This window comes from Emys orbicularis, chromosome 4 (genome assembly GCF_028017835.1).
Source record: "Emys orbicularis isolate rEmyOrb1 chromosome 4, rEmyOrb1.hap1, whole genome shotgun sequence".
Classification (NCBI taxonomy): domain Eukaryota; kingdom Metazoa; phylum Chordata; order Testudines; family Emydidae; genus Emys; species Emys orbicularis.
This window is the reverse complement of record NC_088686.1, coordinates 104,219,217-104,235,436: the sequence shown is the minus strand read 5'-3', so window position 1 is coordinate 104,235,436 and position 16,220 is coordinate 104,219,217. Positions and strand designations below refer to the sequence as shown.

Sequence of the window (16,220 nt, the reverse complement as noted above, 5' to 3'; positions counted from 1 at the left end):
CTGCTCCTCAGCTCCCAGCCCCCTTTGACTGCTCCTGCAGCCAGTAAGAGCCACCTGGGCGGTTGACCCGGCTCCATGGCTGGCAGAGCCCTAGGGGAGCAGTGACTGAAGGGGAAGGCCCTCCCAGCAAACAGCCCCTATCTGCCCCTTTTCATGCACCCTGAGCTACCCCCCTGCCTGCACACAGCCCCATCTACCCTTTCCCTGCACCCTGAGCTATACCCCTGCTTGCACACAGTCCCTAGTTAGCCCCTCCCTGCACCCTGAGTGGTTTTCAAACTTTTTGAGCTGAGCTCCCCCTCTTTGAGTGATAATATTTGGTTGCACAACCACCCACCTAGACAGGCTGGGTGGCCTGCTGAGGTGAGTCGGGGTGGAGGTGGTGCTCCATTCCCATGCCCCACCATGCGGAGCTGGCCCGAGCTCTGGTGGGCCCTGCCCACTCCCCAACATAGAAGTTAAACTGCCTATGCCCAAGTGCCCCCCTCCCTGCCCAGGGGCCGAAGCCCAGCGCCATTTAACTTCAGTGGGTTTTGAATCAGCCCATTAATGTTTTAATGAATGTGTAAATTTCATTAGTGCTTCAGCTTTCAAATATGTTGGTTCAATGTTTTACAATTTATTGACTTCATTGTAATTTTGGTAAGATTTTAGAATTCAGATCAGAAATGGTAATCTGCTGTGTCTTGAAACTGATTTTAATTGGACTTTATTTCTTGTCTGTCCGTAAACTTTTCTTTCAAAATTTTTTTAAACAGGTGACTTGAAATTAGTGGAAAAACCATCTCCTTTGACGCTTGCTCCTCATGATTTTGCAAACATTAAGGCTAATGTCAAAGTAGCTTCAACAGAAAATGGAATCATTTTTGGTAATATTGGTAAGTAGACAATTCTGTGTGCAACCTTAAAAAAAAGTAGAATATTGAACTTTCTGTGGAGAAGTAGAATTATTTAAAAAATATTTAATGCTGGAAGATAAGTGAAATGTTCTACAATATGAGAATGTTTTATTGCTGGATTTAAAAAAAATTCATTATGAATGCAATTTTTATTTTTATATATAATATTTTTTTAAAAGCATGCTGGTGTAACGCAATGCCTGTGGGTGGTCAGTAGTGGGGATTGAACCTAAGTCTCTTTGGATCTAAAAGCATGAGCCTCTTCTGCCTGAGCTAAAAGACCCACATCTGTTAATTCAAAGGCAGTAGGAGACTTTTAAACCTCTGGTATCCAGCCACTAGAAGGACAGAGACCAACATGTGTTGGTTATACTGACAAATCACAATTGAACACTCATTTTGTGTTGACAATTCTGTAGCCACTTTCAATTTGTAAACCTGTGGTTTGTGTTTCTTGTTTGCAGTGTATGATGTATCTGGAGCAGCCAGTGACCGAAACTGTGTTGTCCTCAGTGATATTCACATTGACATCATGGATTACATCCAGCCTGCTGCTTGTACTGATGCAGAGTTCCGCCAGATGTGGGCAGAATTTGAATGGGAAAACAAAGTTAGTTCTTTTGATGATGATCTATTTGCCATTGTTACCTAGCTTTACACTAGTACCTTATCTCAACAGTTTTCAACAAAAACCATCACTGAAAAAATATTTCAGTTACTGTAGGTGCTTCTGTAACACACTGGTTATTTTACATAACCCAAGCTTCATTTTAAAACTAGAAGGTTGCAGCTGTCTCCATTCTGTAGATAGCTTGCCCTATATAAGTTAGTGTACCGTTGTCTTCTGCCAAACCTCCTCATTTGAAAAGCTGCTCCAGGATATGAAAGGAAGTCTCCAAGTGGTAAAATATGTAGATCATTGGTTTTAAAAGTCTGATACTTCTGTTGGTTTCCTGTCACTTGTTTACTGAAGCTGGGCCTTGCTTTATGTCTGAGGTGCATGTAGAGCTTTACCTCCAATCCAAGGGAGGCTCAATTGCAGCCACACAAATTGACTCAGAGGGGGTGCAGTACAGTGTATGAAGCCTGTCACTTATTCTTGTGGACATTGCAGAAATCTTTACAAGCTCAGCGTCTTTCAGGTTTCAGAGAATCGTAGAAACGTAGGTGTCAAGGCTGTATCCCTACTTTGAACTTTAGGGTACAAATGTAGGGGCCTGCATGAAGACTTATAAGCTTAACTACCAGCTTAGTTCTGGTCCGCTGCCACCATCCCAAAGCTAATTCCCTTTCCTGGGTAGCCTTGAGAGACCTTCACCAATTCCCTGGTGAATACAGATCCAAACTCCTTGGATCTTAAATAAGGAGAAATTGACCCTTCCCCCCTCCTTCCTTTCACCAACTCCTGGTGAATACAGATCCAAACCCCTTTTGGATCTTAAAACAAGGAGAAATCAATCAGGTTCTTAAAAAGAAGGCTTTTAATTAAAGCAAAAGGTAAAAATCATCTCTGCAAAATCAGTATGGAAAATAACTTTACAGGGTAATCAAACTTAAAGAGCTCAGAGGAATCCCCTCTGTCTTAGGTTCAAAGTATAGCAAACAAGATAAGCACTCTAGTAAAAGGTACATTTACAAGTTGAGAAAACAAAGTAAATCTAAGACGCCTTGCCTGGCTTTTACTTACAATTTTGAAATAAGAGAGACTTGTTTAGAAAGATGGGGAGAACCTGGATTGATGTCTGGTCCCTCTCAGTCCCAAGAGCGAACAACCCCTTAAACAAAGGACACACACAAAAACCTTTCCCCCACCAAGATTTGAAAGTATCTTGTCCCCTTACTGGTCCTTGGGGTCAGGTGTCAGCCAGGTTACCCGAGCTTCTTAACCCTTTACAGGTAAAAGGATTTGGAGTCTCTGGCTAGGAGGGATTCCATAGCACTGTACACAGGAGAGCTGTCACCCTTCCCTTTATAGTTATGACACGCCCCCCAAATCACAGATAGTGTTGGACGTCCGGTTCCACACTGGCTGTGATTTCTTCCTGGAGCTCTAGGAGAAAACAGAGTTAATAAAACACATGTACCTTTAGACATACTACTGATTATATAAAAACTAACAATATGTTTTATTTTAAGAACAATTGTTAACCAGTTAACTCTGGGAAACTTTCCCGGGAGAGTGCATCAGCCACTTTGTTAGAAGCTCCCGAAATGTGTTGTATTTCAAAATCAAAATCTTGGAGAGCTAAACTTCACCGAAGAAGTTTTTTGTTATTTCCCTTGGCGGTATGAAGCCACTGTAGCGCAGCATGGTCTGTTTGTAGTTGGAACCGCCGTCCCCAAACATATGGGCGTAGCTTTTCCAGCGCGTACACAATGGCGTAGCATTTCTTTTCGCTGATTGACCAGTGGCTTTCCCTCTCAGACAGTTTTTTGCTGAGAAACACGACAGGATGGAATTCTTGATCCGGTCCTTCCTGCATTAAAACTGCTCCCACGCCTCGCTCGGACGCATCTGTGGTTACTAGGAACGGTTTGTCAAAGTCTGGGGCCCTTAGCACAGGGTCAGACATGAGTGTTGCCTTAAGCTGGTTAAAGGCCTTTTGACACTTATTAGTCCACTGAACTGCATTTGGCTGTTTCTTTCTGGTTAGGTCTGTCAGCGGGGCGGCGATTTGGCTGTAGTGTGGTACAAATCGCCTATAATATCCGGCCAAGCCTAAGAAGGATTGGACCTGTTTCTTTGACTTTGGAACCGGCCACTTTTGGATAGCATCCACTTTGGCCTGTAGGGGATTTATAGTTCCTTGACCCACCTGGTGCCCCAGGTACGTCACTCTGTTTTGGCCTATTTGACACTTTTTAGCCTTAACAGTTAGTTCTGCCTGTCGGATGCGCTCGAAGACTTTTTTCAGGTGCTCCAGGTGTTCTGTCCATGAATCAGAAAAAATGGCCACATCATCGAGATAGGCAACGGCAGATTCTCCCAATCCCGCTAAGAGACCATCTACAAATCTTTGGAAGGTGGCGGGTGCATTTCGCAACCCGAAAGGGAGTACATTGAATTCATACACCCCTGCCTGGGTGACGAAGGCGGACCTTTCCTTAGCGGGTTCATCTAGTGGTACTTGCCAGTACCCCTTGGTTAAGTCTAAAGTAGAGATGAATTGGGCATGTCCCAATTTCTCCAATAGCTCATCTGTGCGTGGCATTGGATAGTTGTCAGGACGAGTTACAGCATTTAGCTTACGGTAGTCCACGCAAAAGCGTATTTCCCCATCTGGTTTGGGAACTAGAACCACTGGAGATGCCCATGCACTGGTAGAGGGGCGGATTATACCCATCTGTAGCATGTCCTGGATCTCCCTTTGTATAGCCGCTTGGGCATGAGGTGACTCCCGGTAGGGTGGGGTTCTAATTGGGTGAGCATTACCTGTGTCAATGGAGTGGTATGCCCGTTCGGTCCGTCCTGGAGTGGCTGAGAAAATCGGTGCAAAGCTTGTGCACAGCTCCTTTATCTGCTGTCGCTGCAGACGTCCCATGGTCGTGGAGAGGTTCACCTCTTCCACGCCACCATTCCTTTTTCCTTCATAGTAGACACCTGCAGGCCACTCCGCGTCATCAGTTTCCTGGGCTGTAAACTGGCAAACGTTTAATTCTCTAGAATAAAAGGGCTTAAGAGAATTAACATGGTATACCTTAGGCTTTATGTTGGAGGTGGGGGAGGCTATGAGATAGTTAACAGCTCCTAGGCGCTCCTGGACCGTGAATGGTCCTTCCCACGACGCTTCCATTTTATGGGCCTGGAGCGCCTTTAAGACCATGACTTGGTCTCCTACTTTGAAGGACCGTTCTCTGGAATGTTTATCATACCAGGCCTTTTGCTCTTCCTGAGCATCCTTTAGGTTTTCTTTAGCAAGGGCTAAAGAGTGTCGAAGGGTGTTTTGTAGGTTGCTTACAAAGTCTAGAATGTTAGTTCCTGGAGAAGGCGTAAACCTCTCCCATTGCTGCTTCACCAACTGTAATGGCCCCTTAACCTCGCGGCCATACACAAGTTCAAATGGTGAAAACCCTAAACTGGGATGTGGTACAGCCCTGTAGGCAAAAAGCAACTGCTGCAACACTAGGTCCCAATCATTGGAGTGTTCATTTACGAATTTACGTATCATGGCCCCCAAAGTTCCATTAAACCTCTCCACCAGACCATTGGTTTGATGGTGATGAGGGGTGGCAACCAAGTGATTCACCCCATGAGCTTCCCACAGGTTTTTCATGTTCCCTGCCAGGAAATTAGTTCCCGAATCTGTAAGGATGTCGGAGGGCCAACCTACCCTGGCAAAAATGTCTGCTAATGCCTGGCACACACTTTTAGCCTTGGTGTTGCTTAAGGGTACAGCTTCCGGCCATCGGGTAGCAAAATCCATGAAAGTCAGTACGTACTGCTTTCCTCTGGGTGTCTTCTTTGGGAAAGGACCCAGAATATCCACAGCTACTCGCTGAAATGGGACCTCAATTATGGGTAGTGGCTGGAGAGGGGCTTTAACCTGATCTTGGGGCTTTCCCACTTGTTGGCACACCTCACAAGACCGGACATAATTAGCAACGTCCTTGCCCATTCCCTCCCAGTGGAAGGACTTCCCCAACCGGTCTTTGGTTCTGTTCACCCCAGAATGGCCACTGGGATGATCATGGGCTAAGCTCAAGAGTTTTACCCGATACTTAGTGGGAACTACCAGCTGTCTTTGAGGATGCCAGTCTTCCTGGTGCCCACCAGAAAGAGTCTCCTTGTATAAAAGTCCTTTTTCTACAACAAACCGGGATGGGTTAGAAGAGCTGAGAGGCGGTGGGGTGCTCCGTGCCGCCGCCCAAGCTTTTTGAAGGCTGTCATCTGCTTCCTGCTCGGCCTGGAACTGTTCCCTTGATGCTGGAGACATCAGTTCCTCCTTGGACCATGGACTGGGGCTTGGTCCCTCTGGAAGCGATGCAGGTGCTGGGGCTGTTTCCATTGACTGTGAACCGCTGTTCGCTGGTGCACTATGTGGTATCTCAGGCTCTGGCTGAGCCTCTTGGGTAAGGTTATCTGCTGCTTCCGCCAGTTCAGGCTCGCTGGTGTCCTCTGGCATTGGAGTTGTAGACGGGGTTGCAAGCGCTGGACTCAGTGCTGACAATGGTTCTGGTGCTGGTTGCGTTGCCAGTTCCGGTTCTGGGACTGGCTTTGGCTGGGTCTCTGGGATTGGATCCACTACGGCTGTTGCAGTCGTTGGCAGGGGATCCGGGTCCACCACCTTTGTTTGGGTCTCTGGTAACACAGATGGGGTCCTGGTGGACGGCTCAGGAACAGGGATGGGGGTGGAAGCTTGCTTAGCCTGGCTGCGGGTGACTATTCCCACCCTCTTGGCTAGCTTCACATGGTTGGCCAAGTCTTCCCCCAGCAGCATGGGAATGGGATAATTGTCATAGACTGCAAAAGTCCACATTCCTGACCAGCCCTTGTACTGGACATGCAACTGGGCTGTAGGCAAGGTTACAGACTGTGACACGAAGGGTTGAATTGTCACTGTAGCCTCTGGGTTGATGAGTTTGGGGTCCACTAGGGATTGGTGGATAGTTGACACTTGTGCCCCTGTGTCCCTCCAAGCGATAACCTTCTTTCCGCCCACTCTCAAGGTTTCCCTTCGCTCCGAGGGTATGAGAGAGGCATCTGGGTCTGGGGTTCCTTGGTGTGATTGGGGTGTAATGAACTGTAATCGGTTGGGGTTCTTGGGGCAGTGAGCCTTTATATGCCTCAGTTCATTACATTTAAAACATCGCCCTGCTAAGGTATCACCGGGGCGATGTTGGTTGCTGGAGACTGGTGTGGTGGGGTGAGAAGGCGTCTGGGGTTTCCCTTGGGATGTGGGTGGGGCCTTGGGTTGTCCCCGGTGATAAGGTTTTGTTTCGGCTTGCCCCTTTTGATATTCGCTCCAACTGCTACTAGCTTTTTTCTTTTCTGTCACCTCCACCCATTTGGCTCCAATCTCCCCGCCTCGGTTACAGTTTTGGGCTTCCCATCTAGGATGTACCTTTCTATTTCCTCAGGAACACCCTCTAAAAACTGCTCCATTTTTACTAGGGAAAGCAGATCTTCCAGAGATTTAACATTTGCTCCTGATACCCAGGCATCACAATTTTTGTCAATGTGGTAGGCATGCCGGGTAAATGACACATCAGGTTTCCACCTTAGGGCTCTGAACCGCCGACGGGCATGTTCGGGTGTTAGCCCCATTCTGAGTCTGGCCTTGTTTTTAAAAAGTTCATAACTGTTCATGTGTTCCTTAGGCATTTCAGCCGCCACCTCTGCTAAGGGTCCACTGAGCTGCGGCCTCAGCTCTACCATGTACTGGGTTGGAGGGATGTTGTATCCAAGGCAGGCCCTTTCAAAATTTTCTAAGAAGGCCTCAGTATCATCGCCTGCCTTGTAGGTGGGGAATTTCCTGGGATGGGAAGTGGTACCTGGAGAGGAGTTGTTAGGATGGTCTGATGCACCCTGTCTAGTCCTTGCTGCTTCCAGTTCCATCTCTTTTTCTTTCAGCTCCATCTCTCTTTTATGGGCCTCCTGTTTGGCTTTTTCTTCTCTTTCATGGGCCTCCTGTTTGGCTTTCTCTTCTCTTTCATGGGCCTCCTGTTTGGCTTTTTCTTCTCTTTCATGGGCCTCCTGTTCAAGTTTTTTAATTTGAAGCAGTCTTTGATGTTTTCTTTCATTTTCTTCTGCTTCTAGTTTGGCCAGTTCTATTTTGTTAGCTGCTTCTTTGGTAGTCATTTTCCTGTTTTCTTGTGCTGGGTCACACCCTCTGCAGTTGACTGAAACTGGGATGTATTTAGCTCAGGCTCCTGCTGAGTGCTGCTGAGTTAACAGAGACTTTCTAACTAGCTACTTCCGAGGATGTAAAAAGAAAAAAAAAAACAATTCAGATTGTAAATTACCTTTACTAGATCAAAGTTTGCTCACTTATTGAACCGTTCTCTTAACAAACCCCTTGTTAAAAAAACTTAACACCTCTGCCTTCAGGCAAGGAGAGATAAGATATGCATCTACCTTCAGCTCTGCTCTCCAAGCAGCTAGAAGGAAAAAAAAATCTATTACTGGCTTTTGGGTTTAAAACGATCCCACCGCTGTGCCACCATGTCAAGGCTGTATCCCTACTTTGAACTTTAGGGTACAAATGTAGGGGCCTGCATGAAGACTTCTAAGCTTAACTACCAGCTTAGTTCTGGTCCGCTGCCACCATCCCAAAGCTAATTCCCTTTCCTGGGTAGCCTTGAGAGACCTTCACCAATTCCCCGGTGAATACAGATCCAAACTCCTTGGATCTTAAATAAGGAGAAATTGACCCTTCCCCCCTCCTTCCTTTCACCAACTCCTGGTGAATACAGATCCAAACCCCTTTTGGATCTTAAAACAAGGAGAAATCAATCAGGTTCTTAAAAAGAAGGCTTTTAATTAAAGCAAAAGGTAAAAATCATCTCTGCAAAATCAGTATGGAAAATAACTTTACAGGGTAATCAAACTTAGAGAGCTCAGAGGAATCCCCTCTGTCTTAGGTTCAAAGTATAGCAAACAAGATAAGCACTCTAGTAAAAGGTACATTTACAAGTTGAGAAAACAAAGTAAATCTAAGACGCCTTGCCTGGCTTTTACTTACAATTTTGAAATAAGAGAGACTTGTTTAGAAAGATGGGGAGAACCTGGATTGATGTCTGGTCCCTCTCAGTCCCAAGAGCGAACAACCCCTTAAACAAAGGACACACACAAAAACCTTTCCCCCCCCAAGATTTGAAAGTATCTTGTCCCCTTATTGGTCCTTGGGGTCAGGTGTCAGCCAGGTTACCCGAGCTTCTTAACCCTTTACAGGTAAAAGGATTTGGAGTCTCTGGCTAGGAGGGATTCCATAGCACTGTACACAGGAGAGCTGTCACCCTTCCCTTTATAGTTATGACAGTAGGGCTGGAAGGGACCTCAAGAAATCATCAATTCCAGGCATCTACGCTGAGGCAGTAACAAGAAAATCTAGACCATTCATGATAGGTGTTTGTCCAACCAGTTCTTAAAAGCCTCCAGTGATGTGGTTTCCACAACCTCACCTGGAACCCTATTTCAGAGCTTAACTACAGTTATAGTAAGAAAGTTTTCTTAATATCTAACTTAAATCTCCCTTGTTGTAGATTAAGCTCATAACTTATTGTTCTACCTTCTGTGGACATGGAGAACAGTAGATTACAATCTTTTTTTATAGCAGCCCTTAACATATTTGAAGAGTATCAGGTCTCCCCACAGTCTTCTTTTCTCAAGATTAAACATGCCCAGTTTGTTTAACTTTTCCTTATAGGTCAGGTTTTCTAAACCTTTTATCATTTTTGCTGCTGTCCTCTGTTTGATCACATCTTTTCTAAAGTGTGGCACCCAGAATTGGGTGCAGTACTCTAGGTAAGGCCTCACCGTTGCCGAGTGGAGTGGGACAGTTACCTCCCTTGTCTTACATATGACACTCCTGTTAATGCGCCCAAGTATTAGTCTTTTTTGTGGGGGCATCACATTGACTCATATTCAATTTGTAATCCACTATAGCCCCCAGATTCTTTTTCACAGTATTACTGCCGTGTCAGTTATTCCCCATTTTGTAGTTGTGCATTTGATTTTTCCTTCCTAAGTGAAGTACTTTGCACTTGTCTTTATTGAATTTCATCGTGTTGGTTTCAGACCAATTTTCCCATTTTTTTGAGGCAGTTTTGAATTCTAATGCTGTCCTCCAAAGTGTTTTCAACCTCTCCCTGCCTATTTTATAAGGATATTCTCCACTCCATTATCCAAGTTATTAATGAAAATATTGACTAGTACTGGACCCAGGACTGGTCCCTGTAGGACCGCCTAGACTTGCCCTCCCAATAACTACTTTTTGAGAATCATCTTCAAACCACTTTATAATTTTAATCTTGAATGCATTTCCATAGTTTGCTTGTGGGAATGTCATGTGGGACTGTAATCAAAAGCCTTGCTTAGATCAAAATATATCCTGTTTACTGCTTCCCGTATATCCAACAGGCCAGTAACCCTGTCAAAGAGTGGAAGTAATTTGCATGTGATATGCACATCAAATTGGGCAGCTCATTAGGGTCATTAAATAGAAAAAATGTGTACAATCTCAGTCTGTAATACAACAAATTACAATTGTACCCAACTAAAATGAATGCTAACATACTTTTCAGGCAGATTCTTTTCTTTTCCCCCTACTCCCTCTAGATTTCTTCTGTCTGGTAATAAGAGTCTAAATACCGGGGCTGGGAGCTCCCCAAGTCCAAATGATAGATCTTTAGCCCTCTTCTGTTAGCACAGGCAGTGGTTGAGCTGGCCCAAGAGCAACTTCAAAGGGACTGGTTCCTATGGTTGGCTGTTTGTGCCAGCCGCACCCTTTTCCTTGGGCACTGCTTTTCAGCAGATACCTGGATTTTTTTGGCAAGGTTTGCGCTAAGGTCATAATTTTTTGTGTAAGCTTTGATGTACTAGGGCAGCCATCGTAAAAAGATCTTTGAGAGGAGGCTATGTGGTGCGCTTCCTGGAATAGTGAGGCAGTAGAGCCTTCCGTACCTGTGTCTTTTCCCTTCCTCACGCCCCTTGACTTTATCATCCAGTTTGTCTGAGAATTCCTTCCCTGGGTCTTGAGCCTCGAGTAATCCTGGATCTTCACAATATGAGATATAGCAAAGGCAGTTTGATTCTGGCATGGGAAAGTTTCTAGCAATGCAAAAAGGAAAAATAGATGCACACACATTCATGCACAATCACTCTCACTGCTCCACACTACCTTTCTTGCAGTAACCTGACCTCCATGCAGTTCTGCCTGACCCAGGCTTTTGTTGGCCAATTAGCAGAGTAAACCCCTTCTCCCAAGGAGTTTAAAGTAAACACCTAAAGCCCCCCTTCCCTCTCAGACATATAAAACAGGTCCTGACCACTTGTAGTCATTAAAGTTCCAGTGCCACTTTAAGAGTATACGTTTTTGTGTCTTTTCCCAAGTTCCTGCTCTAATTACGATTAGGGTGACCAGATAGCAAGTATGAAAAATCGGGACAGTGTGTGGGGGGTAATAGGTGCCTATATTAAAAAAAAGCCCCAATATCGGGACTGTCTCTATAAAATCAGGACATCTGGTCACCCTAATTACGATCATCCTATCTAAATTTCTCTTGCAGTTTCAACTGGATACAATACTCTTCTTCACTTTCTGTCCTAAACTGTCACAGTATCATTGTACAGTGTTGAACAGTATCATAGTACGCTATGGAACGGCTGCTTTTTTCAAGAGGTGGCTGTATTTCATTGGAGGGTGAAGTAAACACTAGCATTGGTCAGTCAGAGAAAAGCTACTGGACTACATGTATCTTTGACTTGTTCTGGTGTGGTAATTCAAATGTAAACATTTAGGCTGTAACTAGACTTGAAGCAACCATTCATGATAAAGACTCTTTCCACATGTTTAGCAACGTATGGTGTACACTTATTCTGACTGATATTTAAATATATGGTAGAAAGTAAGAGGCCATCCCTACTTAACCACTGGATGGTGGAAGATGAAACTTTTTTGTAAGATTCTCCAATATAAAAGGACTTACAGCCATTTAATTAATTTTTTTAATTAATGGAGATATCCCATCTCCTAGAACTGGAAGGGACCTTGAAAGGTCATTGAGTCCAGCCCCCTGCCTTCACTAGCAGGACCAAGTACTGATTTTGCCCCAGATCCCCAAGTGGCCCCCTCAAGGATTGAACTCACAACCCTGGGTTTAGCAGGCCAATGCTCAAACCACTGAGCTATCCCTCCCCCTAGCCATCAACAAGTACAGTATGGTACTACAGGATAACTGACGGTGACACTTTCTTTTCCATAGTCCTAGAACAAAAAGATTTAAAACGTGTCAGAGAAGCTGATGAAAATGGTCACACCTTGTTCTTTCTTTCTTGAAGGTTACAGTTAATACAAACATCATTGATCTAAATGAATACTTACAGCACATACTAAAATCAACCAACATGAAATGCCTTACCCCAGAGAAGGTAAGATACTTGCTGAAAATTCTTCAAGTACTTTTTAAACTGGAGTAAAATTACTGTGCGAGTATAAATAGATTTGGATACCAAAATATAGCATATTTTTTTCTCCCTCTTGAATTCTTCTTGGGCATTGATTTCACTTTTTGAATAATGTAGAGTTATTCTAACTTTGCAAGCCACATGTTGCATAGGATAAGTTTCTTAGAACTCACATCAGATATATTTATATATTTAAAAAATTCAAAACAAAAACACACATTACCAAACAGAGACACTCCTGCGCACACTTCTCCCTCTAGAGAGAAGATGAGAAAACAAACAAACAAACCACAGATGTGTAGTCCAGTTGATTAATTCACTACTGGAAGGCACTTAGATACTAATGATGATGAACGTAGTATAGGAACCTATATAGAATAGTATTTTCCGGTGCCCTTTTTGGAGTTTGTGTTCTTTAGACTATTTACCTGGTCTAGTTTCTAAATTTATAAACCTCCACCAATTATATAGATCTTTGTTTAGTCTGGAAGATTTTAGTATTCTTTAGTATTTAATATACTTTAGAAATGTATGCTCTAAGAAAGCTAAAAGGAAATTCATGTTAACTGAGTAATTTTCAACCACTTTCTTGCTGTAGCTGAGCAAGAAGCAGTTAATAAAATGTCAACTAACATATCTGCTTCAGAATGGTCAGCACAATTTTTTTTCAATAGGTCAAGACTTCCTTCCTTCCTTTCAGTAGGAATTAATCTTTCTTAAAGCCTTTTTGCTATGCGTTACTTCAGAGCCTGAAAATGCCAGTTATATCTTGTTTAAATGACTTGATTAAATCTCTGTCAGCTTTCATTTTAGAAAGATCTATTAATGTTCAGAACCGGAGTTCAGGTACCTTACAAAAAGCTGTATTTAGAAGGATAGGTTTTAAATATAAAAACCTACTGAGTTGTACTTAATATGGAACAAAATGTGTCTGTTAAAGGACAATTAGCCTTTTGTAAAGAGTTAAATTTAAGTGTTCTTTCTCTAGGCACTTTCTGGTTACTGTGGCTTTATGGCTGCCAATCTGTATGCACGTTCCATATTTGGAGAAGATGCACTTGCAAACGTCAGCATTGAAAAGCCAATTCATCTTGGACCAGATGCTCCTGTCACTGGCCACATACGAATTCGTGCAAAGAGTCAGGTAATGAATGATGGATTTTTTTAAAGCTTTGTCTCTATCATTTTTATTATGAGTTCTATAAACATTTGCAGAGCTTGCATTGTAGTTTATGGTTAATTTTTAGTATTGTTAATTAGATTCGCAACTTTCAGGAAAAGTGAAGGAAATCCCTGTCTCAATTTTAAAACTAGGTTTTCTGAATGAAAAGCTTTAATCTCCACTCCCCTTATACAGCACAATTGTTGATTTATTTATTTTTTATTTGGGGGGGAGAGCAGTTCAACAGTTAGGTGGAACAGGGTACCTTAAACCAAATTAACGTGCCTCATACAGCATTATTGTGCATTATTATAGTCCAAGATTTTGCTGTATTAACATATCCCATTTGCAGACCTATGTTCTTTTGTTATTAAAAAACATAATGTACCACCAACGTGCCCCTCATGCTGTTTCTCAAAGTGTTGAAACCACCATTGTAATTTTCATCTCATGTTGGAATAAAGGATTCTATTAAAAAAAAAAAAAAACAAACCTAACAATGTTAGGAACCATTAAGAAAGGGATAGATAATAAGACAGACAGTATCATAATGCCACTATATAAATTCATAGTATGCCGTGGCATGCTGTTCTGGCCACCCCATCTCAAAAAAGATATTAGAATTGGAAAAACTATACAGAAGAGCAACAAAAACCATTAGGGGTATGGAACAGCTTCCATCTCAGGAGAGATTAAAAAGGCTGAGACTGTTCAGCTTAGAAAAGAGACAACTAAGGAAGGATATGATAGAGGTCTATAAAATCATGAATGGTGGGAGAAAGTGAATAGGAAGGGATATTTACCCCTTCACATAACACATGACTCAAGCGTCACCCAATGAAATTAGTAAGCAGCGGGTTTAAAACTAACATAAGGTAGTACTTCTTCACACAATGCACTGTCAACGTGCCAGGGGATGTTGTGAAGGCCAAAAGTATGAATTAGATAATTTCCTGGAGGACAGGTCCATCAGTGACTATTATCCAAGATGGTCAAGGATGCAACCTCATGTTCTGGGTGTCCCTAAACCTCCGATTGGCAGAAACTGGGACTCGATGACAGTTGCATTACTCAATAATTGCCCTTGTCTGTTCATTTCATCAGAAGTATCTGGCACTGGCTGGTGTCAGAAGACAGAATACTGGGCTAGATGGACCGTTGGTCTGGTCCAGTATGGCCATTCTTATGGTCTTCTATGTATTTGCTGTGTATATAAAAGAAGTCTACTTATATAAAATATTCTCACTTGCAAAAAAAAAAAAAGATTTTATGGGAATTTTTTGGTCCTTAGAAAACGTAACCTTGAATAAAGAAGAAACTAATGTATAACTAGAAGTATATTACATAGCTTATCATAAGGGTTCCTTTAGGACTTTTGGATTCAAAAGAACCATTTACTTTACATGATGCTGTTGGAAGAATTTTGAAATGGTTTTGATAGAAGTGGGTAGTATGTTTACAATGGAACCGATAATGTCAATGGAACTCCTACATAAGACACTAAGTTCAGTTAAATCTGTGACTTGGTCTAACCTAGGGAGTAATTCACTATTGATTGAGTAGCAGCTGGAACTTGGAATTTCCTTACTTTTGTTAGTTTTACTGAGACCCTAAAACACACACACATATTCTGTTTATGGGCTAGTCTCATTTTTTATGGAGGTGGAAAAGATTTTTGGGGGCTCAGCATGTTGAGAGCTGGTGTCTCTATTTATAATTATTATTTTGTGTGTATTATGATAGTGTTGAGCTTTTCCAACACTCTAATTTCAATTACTGCCATTTGGACTGACCTTTGTAACTGCTGGACTGACCGCATTTTAAAATGGTGCAACGTCAAGGGGTTAAAATTCTTGACTCTTGCTTTTTTGGGGTGATGTTACAACTTTCTAGTAGCAAAAGATATAGTCTATTTACAGTTCATTATTTCAGCAAGATATTGTACGCAAATCTAGCTTATTCATGCTTTTTGGAAACTATGTACTGAACTGTAGCTACAAATAAATAAAATGTTGTCATTGTTGAATTAGAAATATTTTCTTTTCCATGTAAGTAGTTTCATGAATTTTATATACTGAACTGTAGGTTAATACTGGTAACAGAGAGGTGGTGGTGTTTGGGGGGTTTTTTGGGTGGGGGCGTTGAGATGATAGTAATTTTATGAAATATCCAAGGTGTGAACATCTTTCCTTTTTTATTTCCTTACAGGGAATGGCCCTAAGTCTTGGAGATAAAATCAATCTGTCTCAGAAGAAAACGAGTTTATAAACTTTCCAGATAGTATTTTCAGAGCTTTTACAATTAAATTTTAGGTATGTGGCTTGTTGGATTCAGAACATCTTGTATTCTTCCATGTTCTGTAATTGTAGAAGCAGAGCTTTTGTGCTGAATGCCTTCCAGCGGATAATTTATAGATTCTTCTGATCAATATTGAGTAAAACTTTAAAACATCAATTTATTTTTTTCTCTTTGTCTTAGAAGTCATGTATACTTTGTCTCTAATATATACTGACTATTTCACAGTACAATAAACAAATCTAAGCCAGGCTGGTTTTGTCCTGATTTACAAATAAACTCAGTATTATTTGATTACTACTTTTTATATTTCAAGAAAGTAAAGTTACATTGCTTGCAATGTTTATTGTGAATGAATAACCCTGAAGTTTGTAAATATGCAGCTAAGTGACTCTTAAACTAATACTGTGATGTGCCCAAAGGAACTTAAACTTCAGAGTTAAATCAAAGACTATCTTTTATGCAGTTGGTTTAATCACCTGGCACTGGCAAAATTTTAATACTAAAAGCTAATGCATATTTCACGAACATTTGCTATTGTCAAATCCCAGTTCTTGCCAGCAATGGGTGAAATTTAAACTAAGTCATGTTCTTTAAGCTGATTCTGTTTGAGAGAAATTGGAATAATGAATTAGGAAAATCTTGGTGTTTCTTTTTATCTGTTATGAGTCTGTTTTTAGTAGCATATTTTGCTCATCTCAGAATACCAGATAGGGAAAGTAGTGTGTTAGCACTAAGC

General features: G+C 42.1%; 1 protein-coding gene across 1 annotated transcript in view; it reads left to right on the top strand.

Moving 5' to 3' along the window:
- The window catches only part of COPB1 (COPI coat complex subunit beta 1), a 41,812-nt gene extending 26,088 nt beyond the window's left edge, over positions 1-15,724 (top strand). The window contains exons 18-22 of the mRNA XM_065402834.1: positions 759-878; positions 1,364-1,509; positions 11,899-11,988; positions 13,013-13,168; positions 15,395-15,724. Of these exons, the coding sequence (XP_065258906.1) occupies positions 759-878; positions 1,364-1,509; positions 11,899-11,988; positions 13,013-13,168; positions 15,395-15,454 (572 nt within the window). The 3' untranslated portion in view covers positions 15,455-15,724. The remainder of the gene's footprint in view (positions 1-758; positions 879-1,363; positions 1,510-11,898; positions 11,989-13,012; positions 13,169-15,394) is intronic.
- Positions 15,725-16,220: the final 496 nt, after the last annotated feature.